At 40.3% G+C, this 25,000-nt stretch overlaps 2 protein-coding genes across 4 annotated transcripts in view; one reads left to right on the top strand and one right to left on the bottom strand.

Moving 5' to 3' along the window:
• The window catches only part of LOC144009144 (cadherin-20-like), a 141,113-nt gene extending 132,597 nt beyond the window's left edge, over window positions 1–8,516 (bottom strand). Inside the window, exons 1-3 of one of the 2 annotated variants that reach the window (XM_077508692.1) lie at window positions 8,393–8,420; window positions 7,680–7,924; window positions 7,171–7,280 (exon numbers count right to left, since the gene is read on the bottom strand). The gene's annotated coding sequence lies outside the window, so the exon portion shown is untranslated. Of the gene's footprint in view, window positions 1–7,170; window positions 7,281–7,679; window positions 7,925–8,392 lie in introns of both variants that reach the window. The other variant, XM_077508691.1, reaches the window with a different exon arrangement.
• A 154-nt stretch (window positions 8,517–8,670) lies between these two features.
• drosha (drosha ribonuclease III) overlaps window positions 8,671–25,000 on the top strand; it is a 131,997-nt gene continuing 115,667 nt past the window's right edge. Inside the window, exons 1-15 of one of the 2 annotated variants that reach the window (XM_077509119.1) lie at window positions 8,671–8,842; window positions 9,137–9,198; window positions 9,348–10,152; window positions 11,009–11,077; window positions 11,264–11,537; window positions 11,629–11,770; window positions 13,098–13,258; window positions 13,362–13,442; window positions 14,057–14,143; window positions 14,278–14,364; window positions 16,061–16,132; window positions 16,419–16,500; window positions 18,336–18,410; window positions 21,236–21,405; window positions 24,628–24,752. In XM_077509119.1, coding sequence (XP_077365245.1) covers window positions 9,350–10,152; window positions 11,009–11,077; window positions 11,264–11,537; window positions 11,629–11,770; window positions 13,098–13,258; window positions 13,362–13,442; window positions 14,057–14,143; window positions 14,278–14,364; window positions 16,061–16,132; window positions 16,419–16,500; window positions 18,336–18,410; window positions 21,236–21,405; window positions 24,628–24,752 — 2,228 coding nt within the window. In that variant the 5' untranslated portion in view covers window positions 8,671–8,842; window positions 9,137–9,198; window positions 9,348–9,349. The remainder of the gene's footprint in view (window positions 8,843–9,136; window positions 9,199–9,347; window positions 10,153–11,008; window positions 11,078–11,263; window positions 11,538–11,628; window positions 11,771–13,097; window positions 13,259–13,361; window positions 13,443–14,056; window positions 14,144–14,277; window positions 14,365–16,060; window positions 16,133–16,418; window positions 16,501–18,335; window positions 18,411–21,235; window positions 21,406–24,627; window positions 24,753–25,000) is intronic. The other variant, XM_077509118.1, reaches the window with a different exon arrangement.

The raw sequence follows: 25,000 nt of genomic DNA, 5'->3' as shown, positions 1-25,000 counted from the left end.
TGAGCAAATTCCAAAGCTCATAATTTGATGAAATTTTGGCGAAATGAACCTCAATTGGCATGCTTGACAGATGGGCAACACTAAACCCTGCGAAACTGAACAACTGCCAACCAATCATGGACACACACCTGACGACGTGCTACAAAAAAAAATAAAAATCTGCAACCCTCAGTGTTCTTATCGGGAAATGACGTCTTGAGACTCCACATACACCACTTTCTTTCTTTTTTTTTTTTTTTTTTTTTTTAATAAACGTCAGTTGTCAAGAGAAAATGGATTGCCCTGGCCGATGTAAATGTACTCAACATAAATATAAACGCTGCACTTTTGTTTTGCTCCAATGAACTCAAAGATCTAAAACTTCTTTCAAACAAAAGTGTTGCATTTTGTATTTTAGTTGAGTGTATATTATGACAATACAAAGAGAGTATACGGATTGTTGACATTTGAGAGGCTAGTGGTCTCATAATCCCATTCACTGTATCTCGATTCTCGATGTATGGGCTACAACATGATACAAGGATGTAACAATTTCAAATTGTAACAATTTGATTTGGTTTACGATTTGATTCTATCCGGCTGTAGCTTTTGTCATGTTTATTCATTTCTAACAACATGTAAATGCTCTTCAAAGCATCAAGAAACACCAAATCCTCAGTAATGTGAAACAGATTTATCAATCACTAATCAATGGGATATTGGCTGGACACAAGTTTCAAGGACACCTGGCACAATTTGAACAGAAACCGACATTCTGGTTTGAAGCAGATATCACGGGTGAATTCCAAGGTTTGTACTTTGACAAATTCCAAACCTGCCATCAGGAAAACTACTGATGACTGCTGATCATCACAGAACACGAGAAAGTCTCAAGGACGCATGCACAACACTGAAAAGTGTAGTTGGCGATTTGAGCCAGATTCCTGGGTTAACTTAACTAGGTTAAGTTAACCCTGAATACTGGGCCACATTGAGCCAGGCTCTGTTCAAGATTTCTTCCCCTCATTGGGAAGTTTTTGTAGCCTCATGTTCAGTTTGTGGCGTAAAAATACCATCATTGAATCATTGGTGTGTGTTTACTGGAAGGGAGAAGTTTATTACTTACATTTGGTATTTCTATTGGGATATTAAAGTTGTGCGAGATGAGGAAAGGATCAGCCGCAGGTCAAGTCTCAGGTTGTGAATAAGCAATTAAGACATAATTAGGTTTGCCTCCCACGGCAAACAAAGCAAACAACTCCTACCCGAACGCACTCATGTATAATATTCTTATATATATATATATATATATATATTAGTGCTGTCAAATGATTAAAATTTTTAATCTGATTAATCACACTTTAATTTTGATTAATCACGATTAATCAGCTAAATTACTCGCGTAATATAAAATACCGTACTATTTTGACATTAACACATTTTATTATCTGAATGTCATTTGCAAACATTGATTAAATGCATGTACCCAATTGCATGCATCCGTGTATTGCTCAAAACGTAACAGCATCATATCAATTGGGTGCCATTCAGCAATTATTATTTAATTAAACACAAATGCCACTTGTTTCATCTAAAGTCCCGCCGAGGTGTTTTTTTTTAAAGCAAAATTTACCACCGATTGGAGTCACCCCGCTCATTTTGGGACAACAGGCGTAGGAAATGCCGTGCATCGACTGAATCACGGACCTGCGCCGCTTTCAATTTAACCATCCGCGGTTACGTTCAAGGCTCAAGTGCGGTCGAATTATTATTATTATTATTTTTTTTTTAGCTGCGTGCATGGCAAGGAGAGCTCCCGACTCTGAAAGTTGGTGTCAATCAATAGGTTGCTTCCTGTTTACAGGGTCAACGTTGTGAATAATGACGGCGAATGCGGAGGGCAAACAGCAGCATTAGCTAGTCGATACTTGGCAGGGCCAATTCACACTTTTTATGGATTCTTTAGATGCCTGGAAAAACACGATCCTTTCCTCGTAAGCGACATACAGTAGACAAAAGTATCAGGACACCCACAGGATGCAAACTGAAAAAAAAAGTGGAATGTGCAAGCCAGGACGCTTCAGGATGATGATGGTTGTTGAGTATCGCTTTGATGAAAAACATGCGATTGTCCAAACAAGTCTTGAGAAGATAATTCCAACTAAAGTGGCGAAAACACAGAGCAATCCTTGAGCCACTTTTGAGGCTGATGATCCTGAGGGACTATTCTATGGTGTGGTGTGTTAAAGAGTGAGTCTTGCCTTCAAAGCTCTGGGTATAGCTGGCATGCACAAGTGATTTGACATGAGGCGACGTCGTACGGAGTTCTTGATTGGGTTTTTCATCTTGGGGAGGATTCCTTTCTCAAAGTCCTGTGGAGGGAGTTGCTCCTTTCCAGACAGTTTAACGATGAAGTGTAATTTTGCAAATGTGATCTCTGAATGAGCCATGTTTTCTGAAACACGCTGAATAGTCCCAAAACCTCTTGTCTACAGCTTCTTGGTGATGGTTGTGGATGGGTCACCTTTCTTTGGTAATTTGACGAGGTGCCCCTCTGACCTTTCCATGTTTGTGTTTTTGCCTTTCCAAATAGTCACGTGTCAGTAGATGTGTTGATCTAATCATATTTGTACAGGCTTCAGGTGGAATTATCGTCAGGACTTGGAGCTATTTTTCAGTTGCTTGATTGCAGATTTAATTTGAGTTTTTTGTTGGTTCATCACACTTAATCTTTCACCTAAGGGAATGCGTGTCTTCTCTGCTGGTGTCTGTTTAGAAACCAATGGATGCCATCAACCAATTTGTGGAGTTGCTCTTCAAGAGTTGAAAACAGTTCTTATCCATGGTCAGTTTATGCCTTCGTTGATAAGACCCAGACAGTTTCCTTCACATGTTTTGCAGTTCTTTCAGCTTTTCTTCATCAAAGTTGCAAATGTGATCTGTGAATGAGCCACGTTTTCTGAAACCCACTTACTGTTCCTCGTCTACAGCTTCCCGGTGATGGTTGTGGATGGGTCACCTTTCTTTGGTAATTTCACAAGGTGCCCAACTGACCTTCCCATGTCTGTGTTTTTGCCTTTCCAAATATTCCCCAAAAGGCGTGTCAGTAGTTGTGTTGATCTCATCGTTTCAGGTGGAACCTTACTATTTTTCAGTTACTTGATTGCAGATTTTCTTTCAGTTTTTGTTGGTTCATCACACTTAATCTTTCGCCTAAGGGAATATGTGTCTTCTCTGCTGGTGACGGTCTGTTTAGAAAACAATGGATGCCATCAACCAATTTGTGGAGTTGCTCTTTCAGTGCTGAAAACTGTTCTTGTCCATGATCAGTTTATGCCTCCGTTGATAAGTCCCAGGGAGTTTCCTTAACATGATTTGCAGTTCTTTCATCTTTCTTTGAGATGTCACAAATTCTCTCTCCTTGGTTCACCACTTCAGCTAAGATCTCTTCTCCCTCCTGATGTTCTGTTGCAACACTTGGCGGCAATAGTTGGACTCCATTCGAGTCAAGGGCTTTTCCAGTCTTCTTTTCTTGTTCACGTGTTCTTTCTACTTTGTCCTGTGCTGGATGAAGTTGAGGATTTCTTTGTTCTTTTGGAATCTTCTCCGCAAAGGGTTGTCAAGCATCTTTTAGATCAGGCTTCCTTACTCCTGGTCCTTTAGAGGTTACGGGTTTTAGATGTTTCCGTCCTCCAACACAGCTGATTCATATAAGCAGAAGCCTGATAACGATCCTGATCTTTAGGATCAGCTGTGTTGAAGGACAAAAACCATCTAAAATGTGCAGGAGACCGGCTCTCGGGGACCAGGAGTGAGGAAACCTGTTTTTAGATGTTCCCACTCCTCATTATTACGTCTTTCCAAACGGTATTGTTGCATTTTTCTTTGCAAGAAGATCATTGAGCTGTTGCTGAGGTAGTTGCTATTGTAATTCCTTCTTTGATTCCTGGCTCAGCGATGATGATGATGATGATGTCTTCAGCTTTCCCAATTGGTGCTTTGCAAATTCATTTGTTCGGAATATGATATCAAACAACATGGGCACCTTAATCCAGATGAACTTTTACTCCCTCAGATAACCACACAAATGCTTTTATCACTTGATTAATGTGATGCTTTTTTGGGTGGGAGTGGGTGGCGGGGAGATAAATGACATCTGGGCTACATGCTTAATTGTGATTGCGTGTCGCAAGTAAATGAGCGAGTGTGTGTAGTGTGCACATTGGCAGCATTTTTTTTTTTTTTTTTTTTACTTTGACACTCCTGGGCGCCTGATAAGACAATTTGGTTTCCATAGTAATTCTGGAGGTAAAGCACATCAGAGGATGAGCAATCTTACTTCTCTCACATTTTATGAACTCTCAAACCTCACCGATTCATTTTTTTTTTTTTTTGTGGCCAATATTTTTGGGTAGAGGGGTTCATTTCATCTGAGTTATTTAAAGAGTCTACAGAGGAAAACTCCTTGAGCCTTGTTTCTTTTTGCTTTTGGTTGAAATTAATTTCCTTTGCTCAGCATGCCAACTGAGGACATCATCAGTGACCATATGAGAAATATGTCCCCAAGATACAGGATTATGGGTTCCCACTGTAAGGGTGTCACGATTTCGATTTTTTATCGAAATCGATCGAAATTACGTCACGATTTCGAGCATCGAAATAGAAGAGAGGACACACGATTCGATGCCCCCCCCCCGCGCCCGCCGCCACCGCCGCCACCGCCACCTCCCAGGAAAGCAAATGAGACGCAGCCATTCAGCTACTAGCTAACGGCACTTGTTAGCTGACTTCTCCTGCAGTCATGATGGCAAGCGCGGACAGACACAGCAATGGTGCTTCAAGCCGCTCCCGCTTCTCTCGTCACCAGTTTGGAAACATTTTGCGTTCCCGGTGAGTTATGTCGACAACGTTCACGTTGTCGATAAAAAGACCACAGTTGCAAGATATGCTATGTGCGCGTACTGTACTCGGCCACGGTGTTACGCCCGGCTCGTCAAGGGGAAGGGAAGTAACACAATAACAGAAAATATAGAGTAGATAAACACGGGTCGACTTTAACATCTGAGTAGTTTTAATTGAAATTTCAGGCAGGGGTTTGACAAGGGAGTGAAAGTGGAAGGTGAACAAATAATAACCGCATTTGACAGAACGGAGGAGAAACAACAATAACCAATAGGGGTATAATACACGGATACACAATAGCGTCGCGCTGGCACAGTCGTCCAATCGGAGTGTCGCGCTGGCACAGTCGTCCAATCGGAGTGTCGCGCTGGCACAGTCCTCCAATCAGAGTGTCGCGCTGGCGCATTCAAACTGAAGTACCATTATACGGGCACCAGCCGACACAAACACACACATACATACTAGGGGAGCGGAGCCGGCGGCGGGCCCGAGCCGCCAGCCGTAACAACGGGAAACACGACAAACATGACGGGACATTTACGCAGGCATCACAAAGATTTAGATTTATCAAATTCAACTAGAAGTGGGAAAACAACGGTCCAACCAACTATTTCATCCTCATTTACAGTGAAACTTCCACACACTTCAGCTCGCGCGAAACGCCAGATCCATAGGTCTATTTATAGCAGCAGACCTGCAGCCTTGGAAAACGCTGGATTCAAACATTTAATTAGTGTACTTGAACCACGCTACAGTATGCCCAGCAACTGTAAATGTTGGGATATAGTTTGTTCAGGCTGTATTTGTTCCATGACTTTGGATACAATATATTTTTTGTTGTTGTTGCACATTGCACATTATTTTAAGAGGAACGCACAGCACACTGTTGTAACCAAAAACAGTCAATAGATGGCAGGCACCCACTGTGACTTTTTGTTTTTTTATTTTACACTTCAGTAAGAACAAGACGGTTAACTTTATATTGTAAATAAATTCTTTGAATTTGATCATTCCTGCCTAATGTCAATTATCATATATTACATAAATTTACACAAAAATAATATGGAAATTGCATCACCTATATGTAGCCGATCTTTTGAAATAAGATTTACTGTACAATGAATAGAACCAATGATCATAGACTAGCCTTAGCCTACAGAAGCATATGCCTCTGTGATATAAAGTGGGGGAGCGGGGAAAAAAAAAAAAAAAAAAAAAACAATCGAAAAAAAAATCGAATCGTGACCCCAAAATCGAAATTTAAATCGAATCGTGGAGTTGGCGAATCGTGACACCCCTAGTTCCCAGGCAATAAAATCCATACTCTGCGTATTTATTTTATTCATTAATGGTAATTAAACTAATTATACATAATACAATTAAAAGTAAGAATAAATACATGTATTCAGTAATGGCTGTAAACATTATATTTACATAATAAAGTCTGCTGGGATAGACTACAGCCCCCTGTGACTCTGAAGAGGATAATTGCAATAAAAGATGGACAAATAGTTTATTTTTTTACCTGATCTTCTAATGACCTGACCCATCTGTCTATTCAAAAATAAAAATGTGGCCCTTGAGAGCAAAGGTTCCCGCTTGTGCACATTTTTTTTTTTCCCAGCAGCCTATTTTATTGTCACACACTCTCCAAGTTTGGAGGCAATCATTTTGCGCGAGGACAAACAATAATAGGATGCCAAGAACCACGGTAGGCTTGCATGCTATAAACAGGAGCTGCAAAATCAATTTACTACTTTTTTTTTGGGCCGTTCCAAGGGAGAGGTGAGTCAAGATGCAGGATGGCGAAGAATATGAAGAACATGAACGCTCGACTATCACGGTCACTAATAAACACTCGGATTCATTCCAAACAAGTACACACATTTCAATTCCAAACAAGCAATAGAGGTGGAGTAGGAAAAAATACATTTAGACTTCCCTCCGACTCTTTTATAAACATGTTGAGTTTGAAATCATTTGACTACTTTGATTTGTTTGCTTTTGCCGCATGCTTGAAATAAAGGTTCAATTTATTCATTCATTCACACACGAGAGTGCACAAAGTTGAGGCAAAGTCCATTCAAAAGCAAATTTGTGAAGAAAATAACATGAATGGATTCATATGCAATATCTACATGGAAATATCAAACAGAGAATTCCCATTTTATTCTTATCAAAAATCTAGATTTTTTTTTTTTAAATGAACAAAATCTAATTTGAACAACTTTTTTCAGTTCAAGAGCTCAAACAGAAAAGTTTCATGACATTCATTTTTATCATGCCTACCTCACAGGTCAGAGGTCGGGGTTCAGATTGTGGCTCTGGCATCCCTATGCGAAGTTCGCACGTTGTCCCTGCGCTGAATGTGGGTTTTCTGTGGCTACTCTGCCTTCCTCCTGATTTCCAAAAACATGCATGTTAGCCTCATTTAGTAATATACATTGTTGAAAGGTGTGAATGCTTGTTTGTCTGCAGTATATGGGCCCGGACGTTGCCTGGGGACAAGTCCAGTTCTCAAGCAAAGTCAGCTGAGAGAGACTCCAGCTCACCTGCTGGCACACTAATGAGGAGGAAGGCTTAAGTCAATGGATGAATAAGCTAAGCAAAAAACACACAGGTGTTCATAATTTATTTACTTATACAGCAACATTGCCAAATATATGCATGAGATGATTTGTGCCATAAATACATGAACATTATTTACACCCCTGCAGCATATTTATTTTCACATAAACAGGCACAGCTTGTCTGTGCCACCTGAGCTAATGCTGCGAGGCAGAAATTCAGAACATTACCTGATGAGATGGATCAATACAGAGTGCGGTGAGTCTAGTAGATTTCCGCTGCGAGTGATGTGGGAGCGCATAGAAACCCTCCCTGAGTTCTTTGAGAATTTACAAAACGGGTATGGCCTGAAGAAGTAAATGAACTCAGCTGTGTATGCCATCCTCCCAGGACGCTTCTTTGTGCCAAACCATGGAGGTTGCCAAGGTAACACAGCTGCAACCGATGCAGCGTTAGAATATTCCTCTGCTTCCCTCTAGAGGCAAACGAGTGGAACTATATTCACATGATGTTTTGGGTATTATTATTAATATTATTATTATTATTATTATTATTGTTGTTTAAGTCTGTTATGGTGCCTGCTGTATTTTGTGTTATTAATTTATATTTATAGTTTTTTGTTTACTTACTCACTTATATTTATTAATTTATCTTGTGTTTATTAATTAATTATTAATTTAGATATTTGGCTATTTAATTACCTACTTATGGTGTTTATTAATTTTTTGGTTATTTTATTGTCTGTTTTTTTTTTTTTTACTCCATGTACAGCACTTTGTATGCAGCCATGTTTGTTTTAAAGTGCTTCATAAATAACATTGAGTTAAGTTATTTGAAGTAATGTACGTACGGAAATGTGTAACTCTACATCACTACAAACAATAGACTAACGTTAAATAAAGAAAGAAATGAACATTGTCATGAACATTGTTTTTGACGGTACCTTTTCGAGGTGTGCAGGTGTATCCAATATTTTGTCGACGATGATGATCTCAAAGTTGACTTCCTCATGGTTATTTAATTTATATACGTGCAAAACAGGTGTTTAATTATTCCGTATTGACGAGCGGCTGCAAGATTACCGGAAGTAAAACCATGAAACGCCCTTTCATTGGCCAGTTACCACAATGGAGGCTTCTGATTGGTCCATCTATGCATCCGTTGTAATACTTCACAGAGGCTTTTGATTGGTCCATATTAGAGTCTCATCGTAATGATTCCGGCCGGAAGCATGGACTGCTTGGCATTTTAAAATTATGCAGTCGGCTTCGTTCTGTCAGACATTTTCCAAGCTGCTCGATTTCACCCTGCACGCAATTTCTATATAGAAGCTTTACGACATTGTTTGGTGAAGTTGATTTCCAATCGTTGATCGTAGTATTTAAATTTTAAGGTAAAGTATTTTTACGTATTCTTGATCAGTGGAGCGGTGAGCTTGCTAGCATGATTAGTCGCTAACATTGCTTGCCTCGCCACTGCATGTCAACATTTATATTTTAACTGTTATTTCATCAATGCTACGATAGATTATTTACGTATTATTGGCATATTGATGGTGGTTGCCTAAAAATCAGGGTGTAGTGGGTATTAATTCATAGGCAGTGGACGTTTTGCCGTGACCAGCAACTCTCCTGCAATCGTTATTTTGCCGTGAACTTGCTCTAATTGGTCTTCTGTGTCTTTTCAGCACGAGGTGGCGACTTGCCGGTCATGGCAAAAATATCCACTTCGTAATTCATAATTTGAATGGTGCGGTCCTACTCTCATACGTGTTTACCGAACTAGTGGCACTTTAACTTTTTTATAAACATTATGAACAACTCTATTGCTGTGTTGTGTGACATTTCTGATTTGTTGTTTACTGTAAATTTCAACCACTTTCTCCCCCTATCTGACAGTCATGTCCTTCCATCAAGACCGCGGGATTCCCAGGGGGGCGATGCCCCCAATACAAAACCAGCGAGCCGCCAACATGAGGCCCCCACCACCTCAGTCAATTGGCTACATGCCGCCGCCGCCGCCTCTGCCGCCGCCTGACTTCATGTCGTACCCGCCGCCTGTCCCTCCCCCGACACTGGGCTCTCTTCACCCGTGTCCGGTGCGTCCGCCCTTGCGAGGCTTCCCTGACCCGCCGCCGAGCTTTCCGCCTCCCCCCTTGCCTGGCGCTCCCGTGGCCGGCTCGCCTCAGAATGCCTACCACCCTTACATAATGCCACCTGTGCCCCCACCGCCCTTGTCGCACCCGCCTATGCCACCCCCAATGGCGTCTCCGTCGATGACTTACCCTCCTCCTCCATACCACATGGGCTACCCACCACATCCTCCCCATCCTCCTTTCCCTCCCCCTGCCTTCAACCCCGGATACACACAGTGCCCCAGCTCATTCAAACCCGAGCAGCACTTCCACCACGGTGGGCAATACAAGTATGAAAAGCCCGGTGATGATGGCAGCAGGCGGTCCCCCGAGCGAGGATATCGCCATGACAGTCACCGGAATCGGGGTTACAGCGGCCACGGGGACAGACACCGTGTGGACATTCCCGGAGAGCGCAAGGACCGCGGTAGGAGCCCGGATAGGCACCCGGACAGGCACCTGGACAGGTACCCTGACAGGCATGGTAGGAATGAGGGCGGGAGGTACAGGTCCGAGTACGACAGAGGACGGTCCCCCGGCAGCTCGCATCGGAGCCGCAATCGCAGCAGGTAAACGAAATTTCCCCCAAGGCTTAAAACGTACCTGTGATTGTTCTGTTCATATTCACGTTTTTTTTTTTTTCTTTTTTCCCCCAAGATATTTAAAATGTTTTTTTTGGGTTTTGTTTTTATTTAATAACTTTTTTCCTTCACCATTTCTCCTCACTTTTTTGGAAGACACATTTTGAATGTTTATCTGCATTTTTCTTAAAATATATATTTTTTTAATTTAAAAAAAAAAAAAAAAAAAAAAGAAGTTTCCTACCGTTTTCATGGAAAAACAAAAACCAGGTTGGTGTATCCGGATACATACACGAGTGCTATGTTGTAGGGATAGACTGATAATTTAATAAAAAATAATTAATTTTTCATGAATGGTCAGAATTTTTAATCATTTAAAAAAAAAAAAAAATGACATCATCGTGGGTTCTTGCTCGAGCTGAATGGGAACAACTATGGAAGTGCACATACAAATTCGCATATTCACATTTTTTTTTTCTTCCCCCCCCCCAACAATTCGCATATTCACATTTTTTTTCTTTTTTCCCTAAGATATTTAAAATGTTTTTTTATTTTTCAATATTAACTTTTTTCCTTCACAATTTTCTCCTCATTTTTGTGAAAGACACATTTTGATTGTTTATTGGCATGTTTCCTACCCTATTCATGGGCTGGCCTGGGTGTCTACTGGAAAAAAATAATAAACGGATTGTATCAAAATCAGACAAACTGCTAGTTTTTTATTGTATTTTTTTTATTTTTTTTTATTAATTAATTAATTTATTTTTTTAGATTATTATTATTATTAACCATTGCTTGAATTTAACCAATTTCTTTATTTTGTGTTGCTTTTGTGGACACACAGAGAGCGCCACCGCTACCGCGACAGTCGAAGATCCCCGTCACCTGACCGATACCGAAAGAGGCCTCGCAGGTACTCAAGAAGATTGTCTTCCACTTTTCTTGTCTGTCTCCGCATTTAACATCTGCTTATTATCTGCATCATCTTTGTATTTTCGTATATTTTCATCTCTGTCCTCACATTTCTTTCATCATTTAACATCGCTGTCATCACATTTCATGTCTGTGTCCTCATCTTTAATGTCTCCCGTATCTGCAGTCGCTCAACCAGTCGAGACAGGAAGCGAAGTCGCTGGGAGGAGGAGCGGGACCGCAGGTTCGAGTCGTCCTCGTCGTCGGGCCCGAGCCGAGACCGCGGCTACTCCTCCGGCCGCGGCCGGGACTCCGAGGACTGCGCCAGCGGCGGCGAGAGAGAGCGAGGAGAAGCCGAGCGGGGCGAGGACGAGGCGGAGGACGATTACCTGCTGAAGCCCGCTTGGATCCGTTGCACGCACGCTGAGAACTTCTACTCCAGCGACCCCATGGATCAAGTGGTATTTACTCAACAACTCTGACATCATTTAAACAGTTGTTGATGTTTTCGTGAATAGTTTGACTCGACGCGTTTGCTTTGTTTCCCTGTAGGGAGATTCGACCGTTGTCGGCACGAGTAAACTGCGAGACCTCTACGAGCGCTTTGAGGAGGAGCTGGGGAGGCGGCAGGCGAGGGCCAAGGAGTCGCGACCCAAGTGGGAACCGCCAAAGACCAAACTGGACGAGGATCCCGGTGCGGTATATACATCCACTTTTCTACTTGCTGTCGACTGATGATGACATCACCTGTGCTGAGGAAGTAGGTAGCGACCAATCATGGCTCAGTTTACTGACCAAAACCTCAAAATAGGTGAGCCATGATTGGCCGTTACCTACTTCCTCAGCACAGGTGACGTCATCATCAGTCGACAGCAAGTAGAAAAACTACTTTTTAAAGGTATTAATTGTACATGAAAAATAATTTTATCATCAAATTCATTCTGGACAAAATATGAACTTTTCATTGCGTAAAATTGTTCAGTGAGTCAAGTATACTTAGCCACGCCCCTTAAAGGCACATCAGTACACAAATGTTTTATTTTTATATTTATATTTTACAACACAGTGCAGTCTGATTTAATGACAATGTTTATTAAAACCACAAAAAAAAAGATTTTTTTTTTTTTTTTTAAAGGGGGTTAGAACAGATTTCAATGGGGAAAATGAATTTATTATGCAAGTTAATTGAGTTGTAAATGTTTGGAAATACCGGAATTAGTGTTAATTTTGTCAACACACATTTTTCACCAGACTAAAACTAGACGAGACTAGACTAAAACCCTCATTCATAAACAATAAGTGGGACTAAATCAGGATGCATTTTCGTCAACTAATGAAGACAAGACGAAAATGTCCTTCACTTCATAAAAATTGGACTAAAATCTCTGGACATATTAGTTAATGAGCAAAAACGAGACGAAAACGATGTGATTTTGTCAAATCTTGTCTCTGCTAATCTTTCACTGTCATGGGACACACAGCACAAACACATGGGACAGGCAAGAGGTGGATTCACAATGAAAGGTTTAAAAAAAAAAAAAGTACGTAAATTATAGTTACAACTTAACAGTAATCCAGCAGCGGAAATGTTCCAACAATATATGTTAATGCAACTGCTAAATAATGCTCATGGCTAACTTACTAGCTCAAGGCGTGGAGCCATAGTAGCCACTATAATTGTGTGTCAAGTGGTTTTTCATTAAAAAAGATGAGAACATTTTACGTGAAATAGTTTTAGATCTGAAAAGGTTCAATATAAACTGCTGACAAAAAAAAACACAGGGGTAAAATGGTTGTCCTGACTAAAACTAGACTAAAATATTGAGGGTTTTTGTTGACTAAAACTAGATTAATAAAATTACGTTTTCTTGGACTCAAATGCTCGATTTATAGTCGACTAAAACAGACTAAATTCAAAAATGGCAGATAAAATTAACACTAACTAGCTAAAGATTTTTTATTTTATTTTTTATTTTATTTTTTATTTTTTTCACGTCAATTATGAACTTGCGTGTTTTCAGGCGACAGCAGCAGCGAGTCGGAATGCGTGTCGGACGAGGAGGGAAGTTCCTGCTCCAGCAGCTCCGACTCGGAGTTGTTTGACGTCATCGCCGAGATCAAGCGCAAGAAAGCGCATCCGGATCGACTTCACGACGAGCTGTGGTACAACGACCCGGGACAGGTCCGCTCATCCTCATCGTCGTCTTCGTCCTCGATTCTCGTACCCTTGTTGTGTGGCTGTGATTGTGATTTCAGTGGCTGATGAACATTTTCTGTTCCTCCAGATGAACGACGGGCCCCTGTGCAAGTGCAGCGCCAAGGCCCGACGCACTGGCATCCGGCACAGCATCTACCCTGGGGAAGAGGTGCAAGGAACTTTTTTTTCCTTTTTTTTTTTTTTTTCCCCCCTCCAGCATGCCGTCTTCAGTATAGCTCATTGCAGTGATTGTCTAAGGGCAGTGGCTCCCTCTAGTGGTTTCCAAATAATTGCTGAATTTAATGTTCAAAACTGTGCATGTCTTTAGTAGTAAATTTTGTCTGCCATTTTGAAATTTAGTCTCAGTTTTAGTCCAATTTCAGTCACACTTGTCAGTTTTTATCACAGTTAGTCCACCTCATCCCATTTTTATTTAGTCCATTTTTAGTCGACTATAAATCTCGCATTTAGTCTAATCTTGTCTAGTCTTAGTCTGGTGAAAAATGTGTGTTGACGAAATTATTTTTGTTTAGTTTTTGTTGACGAAATTAAGGACCTTGTATAGTAAATTTCTGTTTCTAAATGCATTCTACAAGATTGCAAATAATTGCTAAACTCTTGGAAAGACTAGAACAGTGTGAACACTGTGTATAACGTTACAGTGTATACTTTTTTACAATTCTTAATTTGTGAACAAAATAAATCACTGAATAAAATACCGGTACCGATTGATATCTTTCAGCAATCTTGTGTTGCGACATTTGAGAATTTTGTGTTTTCCAGCCTGTGAAATCATGTCGTCACATGAACAATAACGCCGGGAAGTTGTTCCACTACCGGATAACCGTGTCCCCGCCCACCAACTTCCTGGTACAAACTCGATCTCAAACACACACTTTTTTTTTTCCCCCTTCTGTTCTTGAATCCCGTCCGCCGCCGAGCGTTTACGTTATCATGACATCTGTCATATTTGTTGCATTAATGTTAGCCTATTTGTGTTCCAGACGGACCGTCCCACTGTGATCGAGTACGACGACCACGAGTATCTTTTTGAGGGCTTCTCCGTTTTCTCCCACACGCCTCTCACCAGTGTAAGTGCACCTGTCACCGTGGCAACCGTGCTTATGCTTCCTTTAATTGTATTCATGTTGTGGTAATGTTGGCCTTTTTACAGTGTTTACGTTTTGCAGGAAGTGATTTTATTCAGAACTCTGTCTGACCATATTTGTATATAATAAAATGGTTATGTTATGAGCGTTATGTTCTTTTTATTCAATTTTGTCAATGAAATGACACTATATAGAGTAGTGTGGTGTGAATTCAGACTATTTATTGGCACTTTAATCTATCGACCGCCTGTGTCTGCTTTAAAAGTCACGCACTGTTGTTTGTTCAGTCTGTGCTAACGTTTAAATTAGCTGTCAGTCAAAATGTGCGTTCGATACATTTATCATGTAAAAAGCAAAGCAGAGTTTCCTTCTCCGACAGCTCCTCTTAATGCAAACTTTTTCGACTTTTACAAGGCCCGTTAAACACATGCGTGGGGGGGAGGTGAGTAATTGACACCCCGAAACAGTTTTTCAAGTATTGGGACTTGTTGAAACTGCAGTCACTGCAAATATTATTCCTCGGCATCCAAATGCTGTAATACGTGTTCCCTGCTGATTTACTATTTGTAAGTTCACCTAGTCACAGATATTTTTTAACCTGTTCTGTTTTTGCGTATTTAATTGCATTACAGAAAATAATGGACTTTATCACAATCTTCAAATATTCCGAGACAGCCCTGTACTGTCACATACGTTGCGTTACGTGCAGTTATGTCGAATATTAATGGATGAAGAAAGCGATATAGTTTTATACTTAATACTTATATTATAATTTTGTGCTTACTATTTACGGTCTGTGTTTCCAAAGGTGGAGTGATGTCACGTTGTTGTCTGTCGGCGAAGTCGGGGTCCTTTTTTTTTTCTCCCCCCCCGACTTCGCAAGTTGAATTTACGAGTTCAAAGGGGCGTGTCCCATACACGCTTCCTGGTTTGAACTCGAGTCCGACTTCCGACCATCCTCGAATGCAGCATTAGTACCCTTTTTTTTTTTTTTCCTGAAATTGGTTATTTACAAAAAAAAAAAAAAAAAAAGGTAATACCATTTGATGGAGAAGTTCATAACCTCGCGTGTTTTACCACCAATTTGAAAATGAAACCTCTTGCTCATTCGGTCTTTTTGAACTTTGACAAAGGTCAAACACGAGTGAGGTCATCTTGAGTCCAAGAAGGTGGCCGAGAGGTTTATTAAACTGGCATGTTTTACGGCCAATTTGAATGTTAAACCTCCGGGTCAATATTTTTCTCGCAGCAGGAACATCCTGAGCATTAGCCGCCATTTGAACCGGATCATTTCAAGCCATTGCTCCTTTTTAAAACCCGGGCTAAACGCTTCGTTGGTGGCGGCTCGGGGATTAAAAGGCTGCAATATTGGCCCGGCTGCCAGTTAGCGTCGTGGATGTGTCTCGCAGGTTAATCTCTCAAAGTACCCCCTCCGCTCGGACAAGAAAGCGGGTGTAACCGGGAGATTAAAACCACCGTCTTATCTGTTTAGTGATATTTGAGTTGTTCAAAAGTCGAGCGTGCGCACGGACGCTACACGGCGTCTTTGCCCCCGCTTTGCCAAAGTCGAGCTTTTAATGAGTTCGGCGGCAAAGCCGTCACCTCGGCCTAGCGAGGCGCTAATGAGTCAGCGTGTCCTTTCTTCAACGGCCTTCTCTGCTCCTTTTCATCATCCCAGATTCCATTGTGCCGGGTGATCCGCTTCAACATAGATTACACCATCCACTTCATAGAGGAGATGGCGCCCGAGGTCAGTGCAAGCTCTTTTTTTATCTTTCTCACCATTTTTTTTTTTTTTTGTTTTTATCTGGAGTGTCTGAGCCGCTGAGCCACGCGTCTCCCCTCACACCTCAGTGCCTCCCCGAGCCGAGGTGCTAATCCTTTTAGAAGAAGGCGAGAGAGGGATGATGGCGTCGATAAAGTGGCTTACGCGATAAAGTTTGGAAAGTCGGATCGGCTTGCATAATGGCGGCCTTTCATTGTGCGGGGACTCCGCCGAGCGCTCTCCGCTCACGCTCGACTCTCTCTTTCTGCAGAACTACTGCGTCCGAGGCCTGGAGCTCTTCGCTTCCTACCTCTTCCAGGACATTTTGGAGCTGTACGACTGGAACCTCACAGGTAATCTCAAGATCGTCAAGTTGCTCCACTAGGGATGCAACGATATCCAAACATCACGATACGATATTATCACGATATTGTGGGGAAGTTGGCGATACCAAAAGGTCACATTATTATAAAAAAAAAATGAGCTCAGACTAAAAAAAAAAACATGATATCGTGCTTTTTTACATTACTGCAATGAAAAATATATTTAAAATATTACATATAAATATATATATATATTGGCCTTCCAGGGTGGAGTTTGCATGTTCTCACCGTGCCTGCGTGGGTCTTCTCCGGGTACTCCGGTCTCCTCCCACATTCCAGAGACATGCATGGCAGGTTAATTGGGCACTCCAACTTGTCCCTAGGTGTGCTTGTGAGTGTGGATGGTTGTTCGTCTCTGTGTGCCCTGCGATTGGCTGGCAACCAGTCCAGGGTGTCCCCCGCCTACTGCCCAGAGCCAGCTGAGATAGGCTCCAGCACCCCCCGCGACCCTTGTGAGGAATAAGCGGTCAAGAAAATGTATGGATGGATGAATATATATATTGAGGCACTTACTTGCTAATGTACGCATACATTGAGTTCCTCCACATATCAACTCGGTTCACAAGCAAATTACGTTTCCCTTCATCTGAACATTAGTGTGGATTTGAAAGATAGACTGGCCAAACATGCCTTGTGGAAATTAAACTGCACTAAAAAAAAAAAACTAGCCACCAGAGGGTACTAGAACAGCACAAATTGAAATCAACCCGACTTTTTTTTTTTTTTTTTTAACAGATGTGCTGCTTTTAATATCGTGACATGACGACGACGATATATTGTGGCAGTTTTAATATCGCGATAACACGCTATTGCCATTATTGTTACATCCCTATGCTCCACGCTGTCATCCAAAAGATGAATTATGTTTCACAACCACGTAGGGATGGCCAAAATGGCGTCAGATTTTTTTTTTTCCTCAAAATACAATTTTCAATTTTAATCTATTTTTCATTCATAAATGACAATATTATTCAAACCGAGTTATTTTTTATTTAGTTATTTTTGTTCTGTGTGTTTTTTTTTTTTTTTTTTTAAACCTTTTGGCATTTTTCTCCTGATAAGCTAAATAAATAAGATAAATAAAAATGAAGTTTTTTTTTTTTTCCCCCAGAAATCATAGAATTACACATTTTTCCTTGACATTAATAATAATAATAATATTGCTGGTGTCGGGCCGAAACCTCCTGTCAAAATTTGGTCAGTTTATTTATTTATTTATTTATTTTTTTACACAAATCGATACCATTGAGTCCTATGTGGGTCTGTTATAGATATATAGATTATTATTTTTTTTTTCCCCTGAAAGTACAATTTTCATTGACAGTGACATTTTTCACACCGTTTTTATTTTATTTTTTTAATTTTTATTTTTTGAACCTTTTGGCCTTTGCCTTTTCCTCCTGATCTGAGCTTTGAAAGTTTTTCCCTGCATTTAAAAAAAAAAAAAAAAAAAACGATGTGAAGGTTTTTTTTCTTTCTTTCTTTCTCTTTCTCTTTTTTTCTCTCTCTTTCTGTACAGGTGAGGCAATATATTTGTGTGTCTTCCAAGCATGTACCCTGGGTCAAAAGTTTCTTAACATGAGTTTATAACATCATCGTTCTTTAGGCGATGTTCAGCGCCAAAAGGACGATGCAATGTCAAAATGATTCCACTCAGGTTGTTTTGTTTTTTCACGGGAATTAAAGGGATGAATCTCCTCGACCTAAATTTCTAAAAGCTCCACCAAGTGACTATCAAAACTCAGTCTTTTTCTATGAATATTTATACAAGGTTGGTTTCTAATGACGTATTTTTGCCATTCCAGGCCCAGATTGGGACAATAACGCCGACGGATGCCAGCGCTTCCACTTCATGCCCCGTTTTGTTCGATTCCTACCCGGTGAGTCGTGAATGTCGCTTCTTCCCCCCACTTTTTTTTATTCTTCTGGTTGCCAGCAGGATCTTCACTTCATGTCTTCACTTTTAGAACACACCCCACAGCTGATTTTTCCACCCGTTTGTATCGCGCCTGTCGCCATTTGGTTAGCTGGAGTCTACGACAACTGACTTTGGACGAATGGTTGTCTTTCAATCACAGGGGCACACACAGATGAGAGAGGCCAAATATAGACTAGCAATAATTCCCACTTCACTCATTTGCTCCCAAAAACTTATAAATACCTTCTATTTTAAATGTTTTAAGTGTCCCAAAGATGTATTTGTTTTTTTTTTGGTTTTTGTTAGTTTTTAAAAAAAATACTAGAGTATACAGAAGGCTTTGACGCAGCCTCTCAACTGCAAAGAACGGTTGAAGAAATGGTTATCACACAACTGGGTGACAGCAGAGTATATAAGAGCAACCAGGGCCATGTTGCAACAAGCTGTTTTCCCCATTATTTTAAACAGATGTGTGAATATTGACAAAACTTAGCTATATATATTCTAACGCTAATTGCTGCAAAACAGAAACATACTTCTTTTTTTTCGCTGATGAAATAAGAGTCTTAAATCTTTCTTTTGTTAGGTTCCATGTTTTAATAGCAAAAGAACACAATATTCTGTGGGCCTTGCAAAATCAGTCCAAATCCAGTCAAACCAGTGAAGGGGATTGCTTCTGTGAAAATGGCTGCTGAGAGTGAATGAGTTAAATTCACACCTGTTTGGAAACTCTACGAGGAAAGGCTGAGCTGAACCGAACCGCAGACGTGCCAACCACTATTCCACCGTGCTGGCCGGCAGATTTTTTTCCATCCTATTTGTCGTGCTTTCCTGGAAAGAGCGCATCACCTCGCTTGGACTCTAGATGGCGCAGCTGCACTGCCGCACTTCTTCCTTTCCCCCCCACTGACTGCTTGCTGGTTGTTATGGCAGCTGAGCCGCCTACCTGCCTTCCATCAATAAACAATTTCACCCCCCACCCCATTTAGGTGGACTTTCACACATATATGCTTCTTTGCGGCAAAAACGGCTCCAATCAATGCAGTGTTGTTTTGAGTTGGTGAGCGTGCGCGGGTTTATGAGTGTCCTAATGCATTTCCAGTAGGCAGTGCCCAAGTGTGCGTGTCCACGCGCAAGCACACTCCAGGCAGGTCAATCAATGTTGTATGAGTGTCTATTCAGGCCACTCCACGTGCACAATCCTTTGCATTGAACCATTCATGTGCATTTCATTTCGGTTTTTGTGTTTGTGTACGTATGTGCGTGCGCTTGGGTTGACTCGTGCAGCTGCTTGTCAATGCTCAGTGATTTTTTATTTATTTATTTATTATTATTTTTTTTGTACGCTGAGGTGGCAAGTAGCAGCAGCCTTGATTCTGATTCTGGGAAAGAATGAAGAATAAGCATGTGCTAAAAGCGTGTGAAATATTTGACCTCGGTTGGGCGAACTCGCTCTTTTTCTTTAAAAAAAAAAAAAATCAATACATGACTTCATGCTGCTCACATTGAGAGAGATTTAAAGTTTTTATTTTTATTTTATTTTTTTTTAAATATTTTGTTTTAATGTCAAACATTAAAAAGTGTTTTTCGGTGCTATTTATGTGCCATCTGTATTTGTTGCGCTACAACTTCCCACTTGACAGTTTCTAATGTTACATAAAAAAAAAATGTTGGAATAAGGAATATTTTACAATACGTTGTTGAACCTGGAATTGATTATTTGTATTGATTTCATGTGGGAGTCATTGTTTTGAAATTTGACTGTTGAATAGGGGTGGGAACCTGTGGTGACCTCACGATACGATACGATATGCGATACAAGGCGCATGATAACGATGATCTCACAATATGACGATACCGCAATTATCGATATATTGCTCAAGTAATAAATCCACGATAATCTACGCTAAAACTAATCATAAAATAATAAAAAAAATAACACAAATAAAAATAAACTAATAATTCATAATATAATAAATATAATAGAAATAAATAATATATATATATATTATAATAATAAATATCAAATAATAAAACATTAATAATACAAATTAAAAAATTAAGTTATTTATAATATAATAAAATAATATATATGAATATAATAGAAATACATAATATAAATTTATAAATATAAAATAAAATAAATATCAATAAATGATAATAAAATGATATAAATAAATATAAATAATAAAAATGATAAATAATACTAATTTAAAAAATAACAAAATAATTCACAATATAATAAAATGTGTGTAAATTGCTGTATGAAAGAAATTGTTGAACATTTCTATTTGGAAACCATATTTGTCCACTTTTATGTGAATTTACAAGCATTTTAACATGGATAAGTGCTCTAAAAAATTTATTTTGCATGATACAAACTCTTTAAGCAGATGTATGTGTATATGCAGCACGGTTTGGGCACTAGATTAGTCTGAAGTTGCGTTAAAAAGCATATCAGATTTCAGTTACATTCATGTTAATTGGATTTTCTATCAGGCTTTTTTTACGCTATTTTTTATTTTATTTTTTTACTTTCAAGCAGAAGCCTTCAGGTTTTGTGCTTATTTCGAATTGTTCATTATATATATTTTCCCCCAACAGTTCATAGGGGGTATGAACTGGATTTTTTTTACAATTATTATTTTTTTTTATACTGGTGTAGACAATCTGTGGGTCCACTGTATTTGGATCAAATCTTGGGGAACTTTTTTTGTGTGCAGTCTTTTTCAACTGCTGTGTGACGAAGCGTTTTTAAATTTGAGCTTAATGGTCGCGCTTGTGCAGATGGCGGCAAGGAGGTGCTGTCCATGCACCAGGTGCTGCTCTACCTCCTGAACAGCAGCAAGCCTTTGGTCCCCGAGGAGGAGATCGCCGACATGCTGCAGTGGGAGGAGCTGGCGTGGCAGAAGTATGCGGAAGAGTGCAAGGGCATGATCGTCATCAACCCAGGCTCGGTTAGTGAGCTTTTTTTTTTCTTTATTCTTTTTAAGGACGCCAGTCCAAGGGCATCCGCTGTACCGTTTGTCCCGTTAGCCTGTGACACTGGCATGCTCACCTATTATCCCCAAGGGCGTTGGTTGTCACTATCCTCATGCAACACTATCACAACCCCCCACTCCCCCATTCCGAGCGCTCATGTCACCGTGACGCCGGCTCACCTCTGTGTCGGACCAGCCTTTGAGAAGGGGGGCCATACCGTAATTGTGTCCGGGTAAAGGTGATGCGATGTCATGGCCGCCGCATACCAAACGACCTTTTGGCGAGCGTGACTTATTGAGTCCCTCCCTCCCCCGAGGCACAGCTACGAATGCTCGCTGTCAAGGGTTGTCAGATTGGTGGCGGGGGAGGGGAGGGGCTTCATCATCAAATCAGCCCATTCGATTCGATGAAGTCATCACTTCCACTGCATTATTCTTCGGTTTGTCGCAGTTGCCAGGGTGATATCCAGCCATTTTTTTTTCCTCAAGCGCGAGTCCTCGATAGGGTTACGAGTGCGTCTGTCCCAGTTGAAGCAGGCGGGGTACACTCTGGATTGGCCGCCAGTCAATCGCAGGGTGCACAAATTTTGCAGGCAGGTGAAATTGTGAGTGTTCAAATTTGACTCACTAGAAATTGAATACAATATTATGAAAATTCAATCACCCAAGTCTCAAGAAGCCATGCCAGAAAAACTACAGAAGACTGAATATTTTTGTTTGAAGCGACTCTTTTACAGTCATTTTAACCCTTTCCAGGGATACTTCAATCCTTGGCCTATGCCAAATTAAAAGAAAAAAAAAAGAAGACAATTTTCCTCATGACAATTTGTCACAAATGCTTCTGCTGTTCGCTGGAGCTTCTTGTCTTCTTCCAGTGTAGAATTTTTTTTGCAAGGTGACCTGGCACTCACCCGGAAAATTCCATCAGAGCGGGGAGGCATTAGATCATAAATTGCCTACTGATGCTATATTTATATCTAAGCAAAAGTATTGGGACACATTCAACCACACATAGAGTGAAGGGAACGGGAGATCTATCAGAAGAGCGTCGAGTTTGTTTTTGCATTTTTGTCTCGTATTGTGTGGGATGATGTCATCATTTCTTTTTTTTTTTTTCCTTCTCCCTCCACGCCACACAAGGATTCATCCCAATAGACTGACAGATAAAAGACAAGGCACACACCTTAAAAAAACATTAGCAAAAAGTCTTAACAGAGACAAATATTGTGTAGAATGAGACTAAAGTATGCGTTAAAGTCCACACACGTCCAATAATTTTTGTCTTTATATTGTATTTTCTCCTTCGTCGTTATATAAATCAATAAATGTATTATTTCTCTCACATTGCTACAAAAGACATTTTATATTTACTTATTTTATTAGTTTTATATTTATAATTTTCTCCTTTGTAATTAAATAAATCAATAAATGTATTATTTTTCTCACATTGATACAAAATACATTATTTACTTAGTTTATTATTTATTTTATATTTATAATTATTTTATCCTTCGTAATTAAATAAATCAATAAATGTATTATTTCTCTCACAACATTGTTACAAAGACATTATTTTATATTTACTTATTTTATTTATTTTATATTTCGAATTATTTTCCCCTTCGTAATTAAATAAATCAATATTTTTCTTACAACATTGATACAAAAGACAATTTTATATTTACCTATTTTATTTTATATTTATAATTTTCTCCTTCGTAATTAAATATATCAATAAATGTATAATTTCTCTCACATTGATACAAAAGACGTTAATTAATGAAATAATCATCACACAATTCTTCTGCTGTTTTTTTTCTCCCCAGTCTTACTGTGAAGTATAGATCAGGCATATTTGCTCCATCAATGTTAGTGCACACTCGTGAGACAAACATGTCCTCTGCTGTGTTTGGTCAAGGTCTCACAAGGGATTGTGCTGGTGGGGGCTAATGATGGCATTGGCTGTCAATCAAAGGCGAGTAATTATTAGTTGCATTAGCATCGTGGACGTGCAAGGGCATGTGGCTTCCAGGGATTGTCCCTGACGATATGTTTGCATCGGACCTGTACTAAACGCTGTTGGGCCTCTCAGGTGAGCTCAAAGATGGCCGCTCGTATTTTATACACCAGCATCAGCGGTGGGGAGGACATCGTAACAAGTCTTAACCACCAGGTTGCGAGCAAGTCGCAAGATTCTGTGGCAAGAATCAAGTCGAGTCCCAACTAAACTTGAGGAAAGTCAAGTCGTTACCCGTGTTCATCTCTTCTCACTACCCAGTACAACAAATACTGTTTATAATAGGGGTGTGAATTGCCTAGTACCTGACGATTCGATTCGTATCACGATTCACAGGTCACGATTCGATTCGATACCGATTAATCCCGATACGAATTTATAAGTCGATTGTTGCGATTTTTTTTTTCATTCAAATTTAGAAAATACTAATCAGTAAGCTTGTAGAGTGTAAGATTTATATGAAAATGTATTATTTATTTATCTGAAATTTCAGTCTTATAGAGGTTGTAATCTGTTTCATGTTTGAACAGCATTAAAATAAAATATTAAGGCTTAATGTTCCGTTCATATAACATTCTTCCATGCTCAAGGTGTGAATCCTTAAAAAAAAAAAATATCGATTCTGCCGATTATTGAATCGATTCGAGAATCGCGCGATGTAGTATCGCGATATATCGCCGAATCGATTTTTTTTAACACCCCTAGTTTATAATACGTATATTCGAGTGTGAGTCATTTATAATGGACATAACAAACTGAGATTCACCTCCTACTATCTTAAATTCAAAGCTGTGCTTACTTTAGATGCCACACGGTGCAACGCTGCCATCTACTGGCATGTGTTCCTCATTACAGTTATGTAGAAGCCTGACTTTCATAGACAAGCTGGGCGAGACTTTCTTCTACATCTAAAAACAAGCAAACAGTTTTTTGTTCTATTACTTTTTTGTGGCATGATCGCGGCTTAATGTCACGGTGAGCGGCGAGCCTCGAGCCATCTGCCGCCGAGCTCATCAACGTCTGATCTGGCCAAAGGTGTGACAGGCTACCTGAGGACGCTCCTCCTACGCACGAGCGTCTGCGGGTCCGCTCGCCCCCGGCGAATGACTGAACGACGGCGCCTGGTTGCCGAGCTTGTTGGCGCTCGCTCACCAGCCTCTTCCGTGTTGTCCGCTCCCCAGAAACCGAGCTCGGTGCGGATCGACCAGCTGGACCGGGAGCAGTTCAACGCAGACGTCATCACCTTCCCCATCATCGTTCATTTCGGGATACGGCCCGCCCAGCTCAGCTACGCCGGAGACCCGCAGTAAGATCTGTCGTTGCGTGCTAAGCGCCTGTTGAACAGGATTGATGATTGTGACGTTAACCGTAAAAAGGACATTTGAAAATGTGTCACACAGAAGTGACATCGAGCAGCAGCCAATAGAAAAGCACCGTCAGATGACGTCGCTCCCATGGTTTTTTTTTTTTTAAATACTGTGCACAAGTAATACACATTAAAGAAAAAACTAAAACTAATAATAAAAATTAACAGAACCACCCTGAAAACTAATT

Source organism: Festucalex cinctus, chromosome 20 (assembly GCF_051991245.1).
Source record: "Festucalex cinctus isolate MCC-2025b chromosome 20, RoL_Fcin_1.0, whole genome shotgun sequence".
Lineage (NCBI taxonomy): Eukaryota > Metazoa > Chordata > Actinopteri > Syngnathiformes > Syngnathidae > Festucalex > Festucalex cinctus.
This window is presented reverse-complemented; position numbering and strand designations above follow the sequence as displayed.